Source organism: Bombina bombina, chromosome 4 (assembly GCF_027579735.1).
Source record: "Bombina bombina isolate aBomBom1 chromosome 4, aBomBom1.pri, whole genome shotgun sequence".
Classification (NCBI taxonomy): Eukaryota; Metazoa; Chordata; class Amphibia; order Anura; family Bombinatoridae; genus Bombina; species Bombina bombina.
In genome coordinates this window covers 241,603,081-241,624,666 of record NC_069502.1, presented here as the reverse complement: position 1 = coordinate 241,624,666, position 21,586 = coordinate 241,603,081, and the positions used below count along the sequence as shown (strand labels likewise).

General features: G+C 37.7%; 1 protein-coding gene across 1 annotated transcript in view; it reads right to left on the bottom strand.

Moving 5' to 3' along the window:
- Nucleotides 1–21,586, bottom strand: part of LOC128657215 (enhancer of split m7 protein-like) — a 48,636-nt gene that overhangs the window by 5,557 nt on the left and 21,493 nt on the right. Inside the window, exons 5-6 of the mRNA XM_053711472.1 lie at nucleotides 17,225–17,357; nucleotides 4,085–4,141 (exon numbers count right to left, since the gene is read on the bottom strand). Coding sequence (XP_053567447.1) covers nucleotides 4,085–4,141; nucleotides 17,225–17,357 — 190 coding nt within the window. The remainder of the gene's footprint in view (nucleotides 1–4,084; nucleotides 4,142–17,224; nucleotides 17,358–21,586) is intronic.

Here is a 21,586-nt window from a genome sequence, read left to right as displayed (position 1 = left end):
CAGATAGAGCAGAACCTGCACCTAGAATCACTGATGCTCAAGAGCCTGTAGATCCACTGTATTCTCCTCTGGGCGAGGAATACATTTTACTCCAGAGGAGGCTGATAACAAGCTGCAAGAGCATTCAAAGAGGCCAACAGAGGTTTCATAGGAGCCAAGAGAGGCTACTCAAGCGTAGCATCGAGCTGCAGAGGGACATTGCAGCCTCATTAAATGGAATTGTCCAAAATTAGTCTCAGATGATGAGAATCCAGTCTGATATGCAGATGCAGATGGACAATAGATGGCAGGAACAAAACCAACTCTTGGGTGTGTTGGTTGAGCACTTCACACACCAGCAGGACACTGCCTCCAGACTTTCATATGTGGCCAGCACTCCAGCAGAATCATCTGAAGCTTCCCAAACAAGGAGAACCAGGAAATTCACTCCAGTCACCTCTGCCCCCTCATCCAAGAAGCCAAAAAAAATAAAAAATATTCTTATAGTTCACCATAAATCTTGTCCTCTGTTATTTACCATATAATTGTCATCCACATCCATGTGAGGGGTGTTTTAGTACACTAATATTGTTAAAACATATAATAAGGCCTGTTTGGAAATGGCCCAAAAAAGGTAATATTATCCTGTTTCTAACATATTCTTGTACTATAACTCCCATCCACAATAGTTGTTTCTGAAGGGTACATATAGTAATATTCACTTGTAAGATGTAAATCAATGTATCTCACATCCAATATAAATTGACCCATTGGTATATATAGTAGTGATGTTACTGATAGGGTGGGCATTATCAGGTGTTTTAAGTCTGCAGGTTAGAGGTTGTGGTGTGTGTGATTGGTTTAACACAATTGCAAAGAGGCAGCCTTCAAGAAGGTGTTAGAAATGATCATATGAGCCATCCTAGGTTTTGCTTTCAACTAAGAATACCAAAAGAACAAAGCAAGTGTTCTAATTAAATCTGAAAGTATTTTGAAATAACATGCCCTATTTAAAAGAAGAACGTTTTCTTTGGAGTTGACTGTCCCTTTATATACTTTGGCATCAGTGCCAAGCTGTGTTAGCATTAGAATAAATAACACTCCAGTGGGTTCTAAAGAGATGAAGGTAATCCAATTGAAAGAAAATAAGCAAGTATATGTCCACAATGTGATAAAGTACCTACAAGCTCAATCCATTTGACTATTTCAAATACACAAATAAACCTTAAAAAAGCAATATCATAGTATACTGTCCCTTTAACCTTGAGATGCTGCTTAAATGTATGCGTTTGTTAAGGCTTCCAGGGAGTTCTGTTGGTTTTTTAGTCAGTGCAAGGGCTCCTGCGCCTGCAATTTGTGGCGAGATGAGAATGGAGTAGATTTTCTGAAATCTGCGCGCGTAAGTCCTTACGCTGTATATTGGATACCAAACTGCGCGTGTTTTGTATGTCAGTCTATGGGTAAAAATAATACGGATGAAGGCAGAAATATACGCGCATAAGTTGTATGCTACGCCGTATATGTGATACCAAACCCGCGCAAAATTTGGCGTCGCCGGCTTTTGCGGGCGATGCTGCATATCGGTTCGGGCCCAAGATGTAGTAATCATCCTCATCCAATAGGCAAGTGTTTCTGCCCATTTAATTTAAATATTAATAGAACGTTCTTTATTAAAACTTTGCATGCGCACTGATTGTGTAAGGGAAACGCCTGCGCAATACTATCAAAAATCCTCAGAGGCCATATTTAAAATTATGCTCCATGCGCAGACCAGATGAGAATGTCAGTGTCTACATACTACAGGTGCTTATACTTTACTTTGATCAAGATAAGTATAATAAGTACCCCTACGCTAATGAGCTAGTTAATTTGATCAAAGTAAAAGGAAGTTCCCTGCTTAGACTAACGATCATTTGTTTTAACCCCTGAAAAACGAGCATGTTATTTTCTTATGATAAGGCAGAAAATACAAAGAGAGTCTAATCAGCAATTATTTTTTGACCACTAGACTAACGAGCAAGTTGTTTTGTTCTTACAACAGATTAATTGCAAGAGCTGTAGAGAGTAAAAGCAATAGCAACTTCAGGTGTTAATAATTAACGTTAGTCGCATCCAAAGTTGCTTTAAATCTTTGCAGCTCCTGCGATTAATCTGTTGTAAGAACAAAACAACTTGCTAGGGGTTAAAAATAATTCCTGATTAGTCACTCTATGAATTTTCTTCCTTATCACAAGAAAAAAACATGCTCTTTTTTTAGGGTTAAAAAAAAATTATCGTTAGTCTAGGCAGGGAACTTCCTTTTACTTTGATGTAATCAACTAGCTCATTAGCCTAGAGGTACTTATTATACTTACCTCGATCAAAGTAACAGATGATTCCCCATGTTTGAGTTCTGTGAATCTTCAGCGCTCTGGTGCGCCACTCCCACCAACCTTGATGTCACTAACATAAGTTCGCCCTGCTTCCTGTGCCAGCATTAGTGACGTTAGGACTGAGGGGCCAAGATGCGGGCCGCCATGATGTTTCTACCTAGGTAGAACATCATTATAGGGTCCACATAATGAGATAAAAATGGGTTTGGCGCAATAAATATTTTTAATGAGCAATATCTAGAAAACGAATGAAAACATTTAACAGGTACCTTTATGTCAGGAAATTACCTTTACTACTCTCCACCCACTTTCCCTATAAAGCCTATCAATCAAGTGCAGCCAGGTGCTTAGTATTTTGTTTTCAGACGTGCATGTCTCACCACTCAGCAACTGCTGACAGTTTGCTCTATACAATACAAGCTTGCCTCTAAACCTGATTCCCTGGCTGTTATACCCTGATTCTGTGGAAGCGACATCGGACTCTCAGCTACATTCTCTGATAGCCTAACCTGGCAATCTGTGAGAAGGATTTGTTTTTCTCTTCTACAAGTGTCCGCTGTTCACGCAGACTACAAGCAGCTCATCCCCACGCTACAAGTTTGTGACAACCGCTCTTTACTTTCCGCTATCCATATGAGCGTTACTTTCTACCTACCTACATTCCTCCTGGGGAGTTCAAGTTGCAGTTAACGTCCTTACCGGAATCATTTGTCACTCGCCGTTACACGGCATTACTACACGCCCACCTGTGACGTAACAGGTAACGGGTCACAGGATTCAGTCTCTGAACTGTTGCAGCTACTTGCACACACAGCGCTATCCTCCGCTAAAGTGTTTTCATTCCTCTTAAGGAAGGAGAGACTCATGAGTTCACATTATTGCAAATATATTTTGTAGAAATCTCACTCCTGTGAAGCAACAGGATTACTTGCTCATTTTAGGTTTAGCTGTCAGATTTATCTTAGTCTACCATAGGGTTTTATCAATAGTATAGTTCCTACCTTATGTTTAATTTGCTGCTGCTATACGTTTCCTTTTTGTGCAAAACTTAACATTTGGGATTAAGTAGCAATTTACTAAATCAACTCACAACATATTCACTGCTGTTACTTTTCTGTATGTTACAGCCTGAATATACTGTGATACACTTCAGTACAAGTTCCGCAACTGAGTTTCCAACACATACTACAAGTGCAGCTGAGAAAGTTAATCAGCCCCTTGACACTTTATGCATAATGAAGTTTTACAAAATATTTAACATGTTTTTGGGTTTACTATCCCTTTAAGCTCTCATCAGCCTAGGTTTATGCTTCAACAAAGGATATCAAGAGAACAAAGCAAATTTGATAATAAAAGTACATTGGAAAGTTGTTTAACCCCTTAAGCCAAAATTACATAGATCTACGCCATGCGGTACGAATCTCATTGTACCGCATAACATTATGAAGCTCTTGGCTGTTTAGTGACAGCTGAGAGCGACTGTTTCTGAGCTGCAGGCATCTGTAATTATATGGTAACAGAGGAAGTGGGAGGAGCCCTATGCTATAAAAATAAAAATTGAGAGGAGAGGGAAGGATGGGGCACTGCAGTACAGAAAAGGGGTGGAATGGGGGTGCCCTATGTAACAATTGCTGGGAGAAGGGAGTTGGGGGACCCCTACACTACAGAAAAAAATATAAAAATGTAAATTAAAAATATTTATAAATTGGGCACTGGCAGACAGCTGCCAGTACCAAAGATGGTGTTTTATTAGTGGGAGGGTTAGAGAGCTGTTTGGGAGGGATCAGTGAGGTGGGATCACTACACTGCAGAAAAAAATAATAATAAAAAAAGTCCTAATCTGCATACTGGTTGACTATCTGCCAGTACCTAAGATGGTGGGGAGAAGTGTGAGTGGGGGAGAAGAGAGCAGTTTGGGAGGGATTAGGGGGTGTCAGGTGGGAGGCTAACCTTACATGCTACCTGATTAACCCCTTCACTGCCAGTAATAATAGAAGTGTTTTACGCAAAGCCATATATGTCTGCTATTTCTGAACAAAGGGGATGCCAGAGAAAGTTTTACAATCATTTGTGATTGCACAAGTGGTATGTAAATAATTTCAGTGAGAAACCCAAAGAATGTGAAAAAGTTCTTTTTTTTTATATGATCACATTTGGCGGTGAAATGTTGGTATGAAATACACCAAAATTGTCTTAGATTAATACCTTATCTTGTTTTCATAGGTTAATAAAAAAAAATAAAAAAAACAAGGCTCTATTTCGGATTAAATGGAGTCATAGTAAAATGCTAAAAATTCTCTGGTATTTGGGCATGTTTTTCTTTGAAATTTAAGGCAGCAAAGGGGTTAAAATTGCATGCTCTGCCTGGATCATGAATAATTAATATTGATTTCACTGTCCCTTTAACACTTTGGAAAGTAAACTCTTTGATTTTAATATCAAAACAGCTTTGCAATATACTTTCATTATTTATTTCGCCCACTTTCCAGTACTTTAATTCTGACAATTGTGGATTTTCCAGTCCTAAACACTTGCAGATTTCACAGACCTAACCCTGCCACATCACTGTCTCTAATTTGCAGTTTATCTTATCATTTCTGCTGAAGCCAAAAACATTGAGATTTTGTTAACAAAGTGGGAAGCCCTGTCTTCTCCAAACTTAAAGGGACATGAAACCCAAAATTGTTCTTTCATGATTCAAATAGAGAATACAATTTAAACAACTTTCTAAATAATTTCTTTTATCTAATTTGTTTCATTTTCTTGGTATCATTTGTTGAAGGAGCAGCAATGGAATACTGGCTTCTAATTTAACACATGGGTGAGCTAATGACAATCTGTATATTTATGCAGCCACCAATCAGCAGCTAGAACCTAGGTTATTTGCTGCTTCTGAGCTTGCCTAGATAAACCTTTCAGCAAAGGATAACAAGAGTAAGAAGGAAATTAAATAATAAAAGTAAATGGGAAAGTGGTTTCAAATTGTATTCTCTATCTGAATCATGAATTACATTTTTTGGGTTTCATGTCCCTTTAAGTCCTCAAAAAGACTAATTCCTCAAAATAAAGAAAGTGTTACTCTGCTCTAATAATATCCAGATTCTGCTGATATTGGAAGACTCCTTGTAATTAAATAAGCATTTTTCCTGTCTAATCAATATGGAAGTAATGACTTTATCCTGAAATAATTTTTTAATTAGAAGATGATGACATCATGCAGTGACACCCCCACCTGCTTTATTGAAATAAGTAAATGGATGTAATTAAATTCTAAAGTTCACAGGTGGGAACTGTATTCTCACTTGAAGGGACAGTTTAGTCAAAATTAAACTTTCATGAAACAGATAGGGCATGCAATATTAAACAACTTTCTAATTTCTAAGCCCTTGAAGGCCGCCTCTTATCTCAGTGCATTTTGACAGTTTTCACAACTAGACTTCGCTAGTTCATGTGTGTCATATTGTCATATAGATAACATTGTGCTCATCCCCGTGGAATTATTTATGAGGCAGCACTGATTGGCTAAAATTCAAGCCTGTCAAAAGAACTGAAATAAGGAGGCAGTCTGCGGAGGCTTAGATACAAGGTAATCACAGAGGTAAAAAGTATATTAATCTAACCGTGTTGGTTATGGAAAACTGGGGAATGGGTAATGAAGAGATTATCTTTTTAAACAATACAAATTCTGGAGTAGACTATCCCATTTTTTTTTTTAAAGACACCTTCTAGGGTATAATTAGGGTATAAACAAGAACCAACAAAATTAACTGGAATATGGTTTAGGGAAAATGCTTAAAGGGACACTGAACCCAAAAATTTTCTTTCGTGATTCAGATAGAGCATGCAATTTTAAGCAACTTTCTAATTTACTCCTATTATCAATGTTTCTTCTTTCTCTTGCTATCTTTGTATGAAAAAGAAGGCAGCTAAGCTTTTTTCTTGATTCAGAACTCTGGACAGCAGATTTTGATTGGTGGATGAATTTATCCACCAATCAGCAAGGACAACCTAGGTTGTTCACCAAAAATGGGCCGGCTTCTAAACTTACATTCTTGCATTTCAAATAAAGATACCAAGAGAATAAAGAACATTTGATAATAGGAATAAATTAGAAAGTTGCTTAAAATGTCATGCTCTATCTGAATCACAAAAGAAAATTTTTGGGTACAGTGTCCCTTTAAGGCTACCATCTATGGGTAAGAAAAAATGCTGGCATATGTGAGAGAAGAAACAAAAGAAAAATATAGTCATCTATTAGTGAGAAAAAAACAATGCTGCCACCTATGGGTGAGAAATAAAAAGCAAAAACCCAATTCTTCTGCCCACTGGTGAAAAGAAGGAATAAATAAAAGAATGTTTCCACTCCGTCTATTCTTACTATATTCATTGAATATTAAAACAGCAATCAGTACAATATAGGAGTGTTGTCAAGTATAGTAATGTTATAATGTATCTAACTATGACATCTAGTAGGAAAAAAAAAGAATAGTAATAACTCACTAGCAGGTTGGATAAGATATGTTATATCATATGATATAATGTATTCCTTTCAATTTTTTTCATATCTACTACATTTCCACTTATTGATATTTTTTTGTTTTTATATTCTATATGTTATAACCTTGAGTACACAGATTAATTATTGATTGTAGAGATGTGTCTTTTAAATTTATTAGCTGCCTTGATTTGTTTAACAAAGATAATAATTAAAGTGACACTGTACAAAATGTATGCTTACCTGAAAAATGTATTTATTTCATGATGGTGAGAATCCATGAGACATCACACATGGGGAATTACTCTCCTGTCCACTAGAAGGAGGCAAACACCAGAGCTTTAACCCCTTAAGGATTAATTACACAATTATTCCGTCATGGTTGTCATGCCATAAGGACCCATGACGGCATAATTCCGCCATGCACTAAATTTAGCCCCAGAAAGCAGCGGGACTAGCAATCGCTGGGCTAATACTATTCCTGGCTGCCTCAGTGTCTGAGGCAGACTACCAACAGCAAATCACAATGTCCCAGCCAGCCCATGTGATTGCTGTGACAGCCACTCACAGCAGTCACAATGTATCTGGTACATCAGTTCCTCCTCCCTCCACCTTTGTTGGGTTTGTGAAGTGGAGGGAGAAGGATCGATACATTTGCCTAGATTTAGAGTTTTGTCGGTAAAAAGCCGCGTAGCTAACGCTGCTTTTTTTCCCAACGCACCCTTCCAACAACGCTGGTATTTAGAGTTGTCTGAGGGGCTGCGTTAGGCTCAAAAAAGGGTGCGTTGAGCCTAACTTAGCTCCACTTCAACTCTCAGCGTTGCTTACGGTAGCGGTAAGCTGGGAAAACGTGCTCGTGCACGATATCCCCATAGGAAACAATGGGGCTGAGCTGGCTGGAAAAAAAACTAACACCTGCAAAAAAGCAGCGTTCAGCTCCTAACGCAGCCCCATTGTTTCCTATGGGGAAACACTTTCTAAGTCTGCACCTAACACCCTAACATGAACCCCTAGTCTAAACATTCCTAACCTTACACTTATTAACCCCTAATCTGCGTCCCTTCAATTCCGATTGGCTGATTGGAATTAAGGTTGGTAGAAAAAATCTGATTGGCTGATGCAATCAGCCAAACAGATTGAAGTTCAATCCGATTGGCTGATCCAATCAGCCAATCGTATTGAACTTGCATTCTATTGGCTGATCGGAACAGCCAATAGAATGCGAGTTCAATACGATTGGCTGATTGGGTCAGCCAATCGGATTGAACTTCAATCTGATTGGCTGATTGCATCAGCCAATCAGATTTTTTCTACCTTAATTCCGATTGGCTGATAGAATTCTATCAGCCAATAAGAATTGAAGGGACGCCATCTTGGATAACGTCCCTTAAAGGAACCTTCATTCATCTTTAGTCCGTCGGGGAAGGAGGATGTTCCGCGTCGGCGGGATGAAGATGGATCCGGGAGAAAGAAGATAGAAGATGCCGCTTGGAAGAAGACATTTTTATTAAGGGGGGTTTGGGTGGGTTAGAGTAGGGGTATGTGGGTGGTGGGTTGTAATGTTGGGGGGGTATTGTATTTTTATTTTCATACAAAAGAGCTGATTACTTTGGGGCAAGGCCCCGCAAAAAGCCCTTTTAAGGGCTGGTAAAAGAGTTGATTTCTTTTGTATTTTAGAATAGGGTAGGGAATTTTTTATTTTGGGGGGCTTTTTTATTTTATTAGGGGGCTTAGATTAGGTGTAATTAGTTTAAACTGCTTGTAATTCTTTTTTATTTTTTGTAATTTAGTATTTGTTTGTTTTTTGTATTATAGAATAGTTTATTTTATTGTATTTTATTTTAGGTAATTGTAGTTAATTTATTTAATTAATTTAATGATAGTGATAGTGTTAGGTTTAATTGTAACTCAGGTTAGGATTTATTTTACAGGTAATTTTGTATTTATTTTAACTAGGTAGCTATTAAATAGTTCTTAACTATTTAATAGCTATTGTAACTAGTTAAAATAAATACAAAGTTGCCTGTAAAATAAATATAAATCCTAAAATAGCTACAATGTAATTATTAATTATATTGTAGCTGTATTAGGGTTTATTTGATAGGTAAGTATTTAGTTTTAAATAGGAATAATTTAGTTAATTTTAGGAATATTATTTTGTTTAATATAAATTATATTTATGTTAGGGGGGTGTTAGGGTTAGAGTTAGGTTTAAGGGTTAATAACTTTATTATAGTAGCGGCGACGGTGTGGGCGGGAGATTAGGGGTTAATAATTGTAGGTAGGTGGCGGCGATGTTAGGGAGGGCAGATTAGGGGTTAATACTATTTATTCTAGTGTTTGCGAGGCGGGAGTGCAGCGGTTTAGGGGTTAATACATTTATTATAGTGGCGGCGAGGTCCGGTCGGCAGATTAGGGGTTAATAAGTGTAGTTAGGTAGCGGCGATGTTGGGGGGGCATATTAGGGGTTAATAAATATAATATAGTGGTCGGCGATGTTAGGGGCAGCAGATTAGGGGTTCATAGGGATAATGTAGATGGCGACTGTGTCCGGTCGGCAGATTAGGGGTTAAAATTTTTTATTAGAGTGGCGGCGATGTGGGGGGGCCTCGGTTTAGGGGTACATAGGTAGTTTATGGGTGTTAGTGTACTTTAGAGCACAGTAGTTAAGAGCTTTATATTCCGGCGTTAGCCCATAAAGCTCTTAACTACTGACTTTTTTTGGTGTTAGGAGTCTTGTCAGTAGAGGGTCTACCGCTCACTTCTCCCAAGACTCCAAATACCGGCGTTAGGCAGATCCCATTGAAAAGATAGGATACGCAATTGGCGTAAGGGGATCTGCGGTAGCCTGGAATCGCGGTAGGGAAGAATGCAGGTGGATTTACCTGTTAGATTGTGTCCACCCGAAAGAATTAAATGAGCAAAATAATTACTATTGCTTCCTATAAAAATGTGTACATCATATTGATGCACTAGAAAATTAGTATTAGGAATTACATAGTTGTTCCATTATTTACTGTCAAACCAATAGTGACTGTTGATGGATTGATATAGATACAACTTTATTGCCAACCTACCACTATATTATTGCCCCTGTCCTATTTCCCCCTTCCACACTCCCCTAACCTTTTTATGTTGCCCACCTTGCCATGTTCCCACCCTGTCATTTTGATATGATTGGACATTACCTTGCATAATTATCCCAGTTCTCCAACACTCCCCCACCATCTCTTATGAGTCTTTGATGTTTTTCAATTTCCCTTAAAATCTATATATTATTTACTCGCACATCAGCATTTATACCACACCTATATGGTCAGCCCATTCATTAGGACCGGGCCCATAATCATCACCTCACACTCTTCTCACACATGCTATTGGCATTGATAAATCTCTCTTGTATTCTTTATGGTATTTTAGTCCCGAGGTATTAACCTCGTCTGTACTATATTTATGACAGTAAGTTCTACTTCAACTATCCCATGTTCCTGAATGGATCGCTACATCGGATATCCTTGCACAATATTGCTCGCATATATGTAAACATACGATTGTGTATCCCAGGTTGCTAGGCAACCTCTAGTTGCTCTGAAAAATCAGTTCAGTGCGACATGGCATTCACGCGCCCCTATGCGAAATATCAATATGCAGTACATTTTTGAGCCTATCAGGTTCTTTACAAGCTATGACATGTACTACTGATCAGCCAATATAAGGCCGGAGAGAATAGGCGGCCGCCCCACTTTTGAAAAAGCCGTAGAGCAAAACTTGTCAGGGGGAGCAGGGACGCAGCAGTCTCTCTCTTATTCTTTTTAACTTGCAGTTATAGCCTATCTTGTGGACTTAGTTTAATTTAGGTCTTGCTGTAACTTATTTTTGGCAGACAAATGGTGTCGCCGTAATTGAAATACTTAATCCTGGTTTTGGAGAATTTCTACTTAGAATACTTGCATGTCTCTGGTTACTCGTAGTTATATTCAGATGAACTGACCTAATTATTATTGCAATATAATATTGGCAGACAATTGGTGTTGCCGTATATTAGGGAACTTCTTTGTGGTTTGTTCTGTCTATATAACCGGTATATTATTAAGTAACTTTAAGGAGCTTATTCCTGTACTTGTTGTACAAATCTGTTGCCAGTTATACACCATTGTGGAGTAATTCCGTATTAACCACCAAATTAAGGGACACTGATACTGGTAGTGGAAGGCATATTTGTGCATGTAACGTCTTAAGGGTTATGCTGCCTGACTGGAATGTGAAGCTGTACAGTGTGTGAGTTTGCAACAATTGTTGCAAAGTGTGGGGTGGGGACTCTTACCTGTTATAAAAGTGCATGGATGCTGGAACACTTCCTCTTTCTTGTCTGCAACTGCTGGAGAAAGGTTTTTTCCCCGCCCATCCCTCCCTTGTTGTTAATATGTTTGATTTTTTTTATTTCAGGGTAAAGGGGGCGGCACTGAGGGAACGGCTGCCATTAGGGTGGTTTTGTTAGGACTTTGGCAGGGGCATGCCTAATCAGGCTAGCTGATCTTAAGTCCAAAGTGGTAATTTTTTGGCTTCACATCATGGACGTTTGTTGTGCGTCTTGTGTCTAAATGATGACCTTTATGGGTACGGAGCAATTTGTTAGCATGAAGGTAGAAATCACCAGCTGGCGTGGCGGGGTCCCGGCCGAATAATTTTTATGGTTTCCGTGAGGGTGTGGTCGAGCTAATGGGAGGGGCATGATGTTGTAAGTCGCAGCTTGTAACGCCTCTCCCCGCGGGCCTGCTGACCTAGAAACCCCTTGTGGATAATGCCAGCCTCTGAAGGGCAATGCTCGGCAGGAGCATTGCGACAACCAATCCGGGCCGGTGACCTCACTACGCTTGCTGTAGATACTAAGTTATGGTTAGGCTTAGGATATAGATTAGCCTCAGATGCCGCCACCTGTAGATATAAGCCTTAAGCTTCTCAAGTTAATAAGTTTAGAGTTTGCCTGGTTTGGTTTTAATAAACGTGACCTTGCTTCACGGTCTTATACCTCCAAATACGTGTCTGTGTCTTTATTGGGTAAGGTGGGAATGAAGTCATGGCGATTTGACCCTTAAGGAATCCTATAAGCTTTATTATTGTAAATACACTGCACCACCGACAACGTGGCAAGCCTGCCTATCGACACAGTAGTTATATATTTGATAATAATTCAAATGTTTAGTTATTTTGAGCCCATTGAGGCTTTCTATGTACAGTACTAACGCTTATTCTACTCCTGCTCACTACTACTAGTATAATTTATCCAGACAATTGACATCATTATAGGTAGACAATCTATGTGGTCTAAAGGAGATAGTTAATAATTAACGCAATTAGCTACAATCTTAGTACTTTCAATACTACTTACTACCTGAGCTTGGTATGTATTTTTACTTTCAATCTAATATTCTATTCTATACATAGGATTTTTTGATGTCCCTCACAGTCCCAAGTCTGACATTTTCTTGGGTCTGATTATTAAGTAATACATGTGATCTCCTACACATTGTGTGAATAATAGCGGCCCCTTTTTTATTTCATTGCAATATTGTATCATACTCTTCCCCACTTTGGGAAGACAACCTCACAAGGCTAAGTAACTCCATTTATGATTCAATAATCTACCGGTTTGATAAACATTTACCTGTAACAATATTATATATTTCCACCCCAGGTGATACATTAATTCTGTGATTGTATTGCACAAGATATTACTACACTGTGTTTTTTATGTTTGACCTAATTTTTTTTTTATAATTTTATTTTTATTGAGGTTGAATACATAATACAACAAACATGCAATGTTTCAAAAGGTGTGTAAATACAGAAGAAGGATCACATCTAAAATACTATCAAGAGTATATAAATATGAACCTCACAGTTTCAAATGTTGTTTTGCTGTAAAATATGCTGTATACATATAGATAACATATAAAAAAGAGTTAAAGAATGCTCAATTTATACCCAAAATAGTGTAAAAAAAATAAACATTAAACTGTGGATCCAATTATATAAAAGCTATCAGTGTATGTACAGACGTATAGAAGCAACTCAAGCTTGGGTATCTGATTTAAAACTTTAAACTTAACTTGTAGGTGGTGCTGATCATTCATGCTGAGCTAGGTAGGGAAGATAAAGTCAGCACTATGATAAAATTTAAGAGTTACTATAGGGGTTGCGTTATAGGCGAGATAAACCATGTGGGTAGTCCTCCTAATCTAGGAGGCATATTGTGTGGTGGGGGGAGGTATTCATTTAAGTATGGTAGGTAGCGTAGTATATGGGGGGAAAGTAGAGATAAGCATATTAATAGGTGAGGGGTAGTAACATAAATAGTATAACTAAGCATTATGAGTGTGAGACTTAACAGAGCGCTGTCATGACCCAAATTAGTTATTATATAGGTAGCAAGTATAATGCATGGGGTTAGTTTGGCCTTGGGCTTTTAACAAGTTAAAGTAAATATATGTGAAGTAATGGCTCCCAGAATCTGGACATAACTGTATGTAACATTTAACTAGAAGGGTTAGTCAGTATTGAATAAGCTCACCCTATATAATCTCTGCATTATAGGAAGTATACATAACTATTAGTATATAGTCAAGATATTGAATATGTAACAATAACAAACAATAATCTGGTTCAATGCCTGGGAAATCAGCAACCAATTTGTATAGAGCGTAGGGGCACAGAAGTGATCTCACATCAGGGAAATAAAATAATAATATTTGAACAAATCAAAATGGAAGTGGCAGTGGGGTGTGTCTATATAGATTCGGGATAACCAATGGTGGACAAAAGGTACACTCCAGGGCATGAGCAAAGTATATATTGTGTTGGAACAAGAGTCTATCTCCCAGGAGTATACTGGACATCTTGGCTAATAGGAGGATGAGACATTCAAATTTGCATATAGAACCCTATATGTTAGTTATCTGAGCAGTAGTTCAAACAAGGGCCAGTCTCATTTTATATACTAGAACAAAGATCTAGGATTCTCATGTAAAAAAGAAAAATTTAACATTTAAACATAACAACCTCTCAGAAATAAATAGGGAGTCTGAAAATCTAATGCATAGGTACATGGGTGTTAAAATAGAAAGTAAGTCTGCCACAGGGCATGGGCCCTATGCCCAGCGGCATTAGACATAGAGTTCCAGTATTCAGTTAAGTACAGCAAAAAAATCTCCATTACAAGATCTCTATTATCTAGTAGATGCATAACCACCCCAGTCCTAATCTCTCCTTTCTTCCCCAATTCCTAGTTATGTCGTTTATGTGAGAAGTCAGGTATTATCTATAAGAATTAGGCATAGAGGTTACCCAGCAAAATACATCCAGTTGTTATTCACATTTATCAGGACAAATTATTAAGGTAGGCATTGTGGAGATAGTGTGCCTGAATAATTGGTGCTGATATTAGTATGTGCACCAGTCCTGTAACCATGTTAAGTGTTATAGATAGGGTTTAAATTTTAGTTACTGAACTACTGGCAGTCCTGCTAATATCTATATATTTATGCCATTTTACTATTGAGGTACCATACTAGCTCTAGTTAATAGTATTGAGGTATTGTGCTTCTGTAAAGGCCTCAATATGCCAGGGTACGAACGATATGCAAGATACAATAATTAAATGTGTGAAAGATAAATAAATACAAAGCTCAGCAAACGTTTAAAAAAAACAACCAACATATATTAAACAATAACGTTTTCATCAAACAATGATGTTGTCCTTATATGCCAAGATATCTATAGTGGTACCAACATATATCTTAAATCTTTAAGTTTGATGGAAAAGACTCCTAAATACGTTGAGAAGTTATTTCCCATTTACTGCAGAAAGACCTGTTGCTTTAACCAATGCCGACTGCATACTGCGGGTATAGCCATGCTTGTTGATCACCCATAGGAATCACTGCAGGGTCAATCGTCCAGATCTCGGCACCAATGAACTGCTGTGGATCGTTCCCGACGCCCATACTTCCCCTAAACAAAACCGGTGAAGAAGAACCTCTCTTCGCTGTGAGTCCCGCGGGCACTCTCAAGTGTACATCGTGTAAAAGAGGCATCATACAGAACTGTGAAGTGCCCACACTCCAGCCCACAGGAGCAGCCATATCCCCCCAGCTAGGTAAATAGCACACACAAAGAGGAACTCCAGCACTACAGTAATAGAAAAAGGCAATTTATTAAGCAACGTTTCGGGGTCACAGCCCCTTCCTCATGCTATATCTTTATTAAACAACACACCACCATTTAAATACCCTTCTCCAGGCGCCAAAATACACCTGCATTGGGGAAATGTCTCCCTCTAGTGGTCATTTATGGTTATTATACCAGATGTATATACTATTTCCTTAGTGATATATACTGCTAATTTAAAAACAATATACTATGTATACTACTGTAGAAAAATTTAAGACAATATCAAAAATACATAAATGTATGAAAAATCTTTTCTACAAATGTACAAAATTTTTTTTTAAACAAATGTATAAAAAATATATGAAGATGCAGATTTTTATATTTTTTGTATGTTTTACTCTAACACAATTGACATTAGTTCACTTTCTCAAAGCACATTTTCCCAAAATCATGTAGCTATTTGGATAGTCATAGGGGGGAAAATCTAAAAAGGCAGACTTTTATTAGATTAAAATCTTGTTATGCAATATTCAAACATAGGATAAACTACTAAAAAAAAATATGTTCCTTATCCCCCCTAGTCACTCCCTAGGAGTCAACTTCTCAGAGTAGATAGGATTGTGAGCTCAAATGACAGGAAATCCCACAGGTTTAAAGAAATGAAGGAAAAGTTCACTAATAGGGGATACCCTGACAAACTATTGGATAATACTCTTACTGAATTGGATAGAACTAAGATTAGGAACACAGACAAGAATATGGATAGAATGGTTTTTGTAAGCCAATATAATCCACTCAGTAACAAAATAGCTAAACTAATACGCCAGAATTGGCATATTTTGGAGGAATGCAATAAGGGAGTCACATACTTTAAAAAACCACCACTCATGGCCTATAAAAGGGTTAAGAGCCTAAGGGACCAGCTTGTTAAAACAGATTTGGGGACCGTGGGTAAAATACAACAGACACTCACTGGGAAAAAGAGAGTAGGTACTTTCCCTTGTTACAATTGCATGAGTTGCCATTCGATCATTAAAGGAGAAAATTTCCACCACCCTCAAAGTGGTAGGAAATACAATATTAAAGGTTTTTATACCTGTGAGACAACTCATGTAATTTACCTCATAAAATGCCCATGTTCTTTGGTGTATATCGGTGAGACTACTCGTAAGGCCCGTGACCGTATGAGTCAGCACAGGTCAAACATCAGGTGTAAGAACAAAGAGGCCCCAGTCTCAAGTCATTTCTTAGAGAAAGGACATAGTGTCAGCCAGATGAGGTGGCAGATAATAGACCATGTAGGCCCTAATAGAAATGGAATGGATAGGGAACGTCTCCTCCAACAAAGGGAAATGTGGTGGATACACCAACTAGCTACACTACAACCTAGGGGTCTCAACAGAGACTATGACTTGTCTTGTTTTTTCTAAAGCATTATGTACTTCCTCTAAGGAACATATTTTTTTTAGTAGTTTATCCTATGTTTGAATATTGCATAACAAGATTTTAATCTAATAAAAGTCTGCCTTTTTAGATTTTCCCCCCTATGACTATCCAAATAGCTACATGATTTTGGGAAAATGTGCTTTGAGAAAGTGAACTAATGTCAATTGTGTTAGAGTAAAACATACAAAAAATATAAAAATCTGCATCTTCATATATTTTTTATACATTTGTTTAAAAAAATTTTTTGTACATTTGTAGAAAAGATTTTTCATACATTTATGTATTTTTGATATTGTCTTATATTTTTCTACAGTAGTATACATAGTATATTGTTTTTAAATTAGCAGTATATATCACTAAGGAAATAGTATATACATCTGGTATAATAACCATAAATGACCACTAGAGGGAGACATTTCCCCAATGCAGGTGTATTTTGGCGCCTGGAGAAGGGTATTTAAATGGTGGTGTGTTGTTTAATAAAGATATAGCATGAGGAAGGGGCTGTGACCCCGAAACGTTGCTTAATAAATTGCCTTTTTCTATTACTGTAGTGCTGGAGTTCCTCTTTGTGTGTGCTATTTGCAGATTGTTGGGGGGCTGTGGCAGTGCCCCTGGTCTCCTGTGCACCCAGACCTCTGTGCTGTGCTCACTTTTGGACTGTGCCCCCAGCTAGGTAGGGAGTTTGCGAGCTGTGTTTCTTGCTCTCATCAGGAACTTGCTTGAAGTGATCAGGCTCTAGCTCAGATGTGAATTCACTCACGTGAAGCTGGGAACTCACGTAGTCTGCTGTTGGGTCTATGTCATTCGCCTTTACAGGGGTTGAGCTGACCCCTCGCGTAGATTGAGCTTTAGTTGTGGGAGTTAGGTTATCGAAGCTGTGATGCATCTTCTCCCTGAATTTGTTAAGCAGTGCTTGTACCTTTATGTAGAAGTCCTCCATATTTATTTGTGTAAAAGAGAGTTCTGTTTACATCAGGCTGCGTCTATAAGGCCAACAGTCACTGCTACCTCATGGTCGCTCCAATCAATTTAGGTCCAGGTAATTGCCGTAGCAGATATTCAAAGACTTGCCAAATGGGTCTCTATAGAAACTGCTTAGCCTGTTTGTGAGTATAGATCAGAAACTTTGTTGGGATCAATTAAATATACCCCCATATCGATTCATTTTTTCAGGAGCTCATGAACTGTGCGCCTTGTCTCTTCTGTGGCTAGCTCCGCCCCCCAATTTATATTTCTATCGTGACAATAAAAGTTAAGTTTTAACCGCTTCATCCGGAGAAAAATTATTTCTCCTCCACTGTCCTTATTGTTCACCAACTTAGAGTGTTGTTGTGTGCTATTCAGGTACATACTTTACCAGTGGTTAATTGGTCCTTGTGTTTCTAATTTCTCTCTTATGTACAGCACCATTCCTACATTATACCTTTATATAGTGAGATATATTCCATTATCTAACAGGTTATTTATATATTATTTAGGAAACAACACATGTAGTGCCATTGTTTCACTTTCTCCTTTTTCCCCAATACAGGCTGATGTGTCCAGCTATGGCCCAGTGGAGTTTCTGCAGTTATTCCTGGGGATGACTTTTTAGGGGAAATTGTAAAGGAAACTAATTTGTACGCTGAACAGTACCTTGCTCAGAACCCTGCGTCCTTTATTGCTAGGAAAGGGACATGGTACCCCACCAGTGTTGCTGAATTTAAGCAATTTTGGGCACTCACAATGTTAATGGGGATAATAAAGAAACCAATTATTTGTTTATATTGGTCTAAACATCCTATCTTATGTACCCCCAATTTTTCACAAACTATGAATAGACACAGATATGAGATGCTATTGCGGTTTATACATTTCAATGATAATAGGAAGTGCCTGCAAAAAAGTAACCCACAGTATGATAAATTGTTTAAAATTCGTCCTCTACTCTCCCATTTTAATCAGACATTTGAAAACTTATATGTCCCCAAAAAGAACATCTGTATTGATGAGTTCCTAATGAAATTCAAGGGTAGACTGGGATTCAAACAGTTTATACCATCTAAAAGAGCAAGATATGCCATTAAGCTGTATAAACTGTGCGAAAGTGGTAGTGGGTATGTTTATTCCATTCGCATATATGAAAGAAAAAACAGCCACTGTGATCCCCCAAGTTGCTCAAACATTATAGGGACAAGTGGGAAAATTGTATGGGACCTAATGAACCCCTTATTAAACAAGACGTTTCACCTATACATAGATAATAATTATAGCAGCATCCCCATATTACAAATGGGACCTAGCAAAATAGAAGCTGAAAAGGGGCGAATCAGCTGCTCTCTGCAAGTAGAAACTGCTGGCAAAAAAGTACAAGGACAAGAAGGAGGTATATATGCTGACCACCATCTATGATCAGCATAGTCGCAGGGTAGCAGTCTGTGGCAGAGCGGAAACCAAGCGGGTGCCATTCTGCATCACACACTATAACAGGCACAAAGGGGGAGTGGACCTGTCTTACCAATTAATGCAGCCATACCTAATAATGAGGAAAAGTCGGGCAAAGTATTAAAAAGTGGGCATTTACTTGATGCAGATGGCAACCCACAATGCCTTTATTTTATACAAAAAAGGCAAATGCTGAAGTGAAATGCATGTTTTTGACATTTCAAGTTATTTCAGAGATGCTAATGGAGTGCCACAGTGGGGGTCCTTCTGTAGACTTGGTAAGTCAAAGAATTGGAGCAACACATTTCTGCTTCAGGATTCCTCCAACCCTCCCCAAAAAAGCCCCACAGAAGAGATGCAGGGTGTGTTACCAGAGGGGCATAAGGACGGAAACAAGATTTTACCACCCTGACTGCCCCTCTCAGCCAGGCCTATGCATTGGTAACTGTTTTAAGGTTTACCACACCCAGGGCAATTAGGAGAGCATATTTTGAGGCATAATTTTAGCCATCATTTGTTTGAATTCAGTTTTCTGTTTTTTTTTTGTATAGTTAAAGCTCTTCTATTTAAATAGTTAAAAGTCTGAGGAGGTTCAGGGCCAAACTGGCTTATAAAATTCTCTATTTTATTATTTTTATTTTGGTTATTTTGGGTGGGTGGTAGATAGTGTGAAATTGGGGAGCATAGTGTTAATGTAGTTAGGGGTTAAAAAAAGGGGGGACTTTAAAAATAGAAAAATTAAAAAAAAGTTTATAACATTATTTGGTTAAAGTTCTTGTGTAAAAAGTTCAAAATGCTTAGGAAGTTCAGTGCCGAGGAGGCTTATAGAATTCTTACAGTGGACGTACAGGTGGCAGCCAAAAATGGCCCAATGATAAGGATCAAAATATGCCATTTGAGATACCCTAGGGCAGTGTTTTTCAACCAGTGTGCCGTGGCACACTAGAGTGCCATTAGAGATCCTCAGGTGTGCACGGCAGACTGACAACAGTGCGGGGGTGTTTGTGAATGAATGTCAATATGTCATGTATAGTTTGTAGGAGGCATGACAGCACAGTACAGTGTATATATATATATATATATAGATATATATATATATATATATATATATACTGTATATATATATATATATATCCTGTATTAGGCTACAATGTGTGATTTTGTAAAATTTATGGGATGGTGGTGTGCCACAGGATTTTTTAATGTAAAAAAGTGTGCCACGGCAAAAAAAATGTTGCAAATCACTGCCCTATGGTGTCTTCTTTAATAAATGGTAGGCCTTTGTGGGGTATAGTTTGAACTAGCAACCTACTAAAATGCTTTAAAATGGGACATAGACCAATCAAATCCATCTATGAAAATTCACAATTAAAAAGCTGAAATGGTGTGGCCTCGTATATGGCAAAGGCATACATTGGGTGTATTGTTTTACTCAGAAGAGATAGCTGAGCATAATTTGGAGCATTTGATCATAGTGGCACACAACAGATTTACAAAATGCCCAGCAAAAATTGAATATGTATGCAAAAAATAGCAAAAACTTTTTTTTACCACAAACTTTGACATTAACTAGTGAAAAAAATGGTGGCACATTAAGGCACAATATACACCATATGAGATACCCTGGAGTGTCTACTTTTGCAAATGGTAGGCCTTCATGGGGTAATTTGAACAGTAAAACTGTTATAATGCCCCAAAATGAGACATAGGCCCCTTAAATTCATATATCAAATTTCTAATCATAAAAGCTGAAATGGTTAGGTCTCTTATATGGCATTGTAGCTTCACAGAATGGTGACAAAGGCATACATTGAGGGTATTGTTTTACTCAGAAGATGTAGCTGGACACAATAATGGGGTTTTGTACAGGAGTAGCACACATTAGGTTTACAAAATACATATTTAAAAAAAACCTTGTTATATGTGTGTATGTTAAAAATCAGAAGAAACACAATTTTACTACAATATTTTGCAGAGATTGTCAGTTCAATGGCTATGTCAAAAGTGTCAAAATACTCTTAGGTAAATAGCTTGTGATGTCTACTTTATATAAATATATACTTTGTGTGGCAATTTTGTTTTCTGTGATGGTTATTAAACTTTGAAGACAAACATATCAAATTCTATAATTGTTCCACATTGAAATTTATTTTATTTTACTCCTTGCATTTTGTGACCTGTAACTACCAAAAATAAACTGAAATCCTAGACATATGATGTACTCTGTAATTCAGGACAAATAAATTAATTTATTTTAAATTACTTTTCTTAAAGGGACACTGTACCCAAATTATTTCTTGTGTAATTCAGAAAGAGCATGCAATTTTAAGCAACTTTCTAATTTATTCCTATTATCAATTTTTCTTCGTTCTCTTGCTATCATTATTTGAAAAAGAAGGCATCTAAGCTTTTTTTTGGTTTCAGTACTCTGGACAGCACTTTTTTATTGGTGGATGAATTTATCCACCAATCAGCAAGGACAACCCAGGTTGTTCACAAAAATGGGCCGGCATCTAAACTTACATTCTTGCATTTCAAATAAAGATACCAAGAGAATGAAGAAAATTTGATAATAGGAGTAAATTAGAAAGTTGCTTAAAATGTCATGCTCAATCTGAATCATGAAAGAAATTTTTTGGGTACAGTGTCCCTTTAAGCAGCACAGAGCATGTACACATTAATATTGCCAAAACTGTGA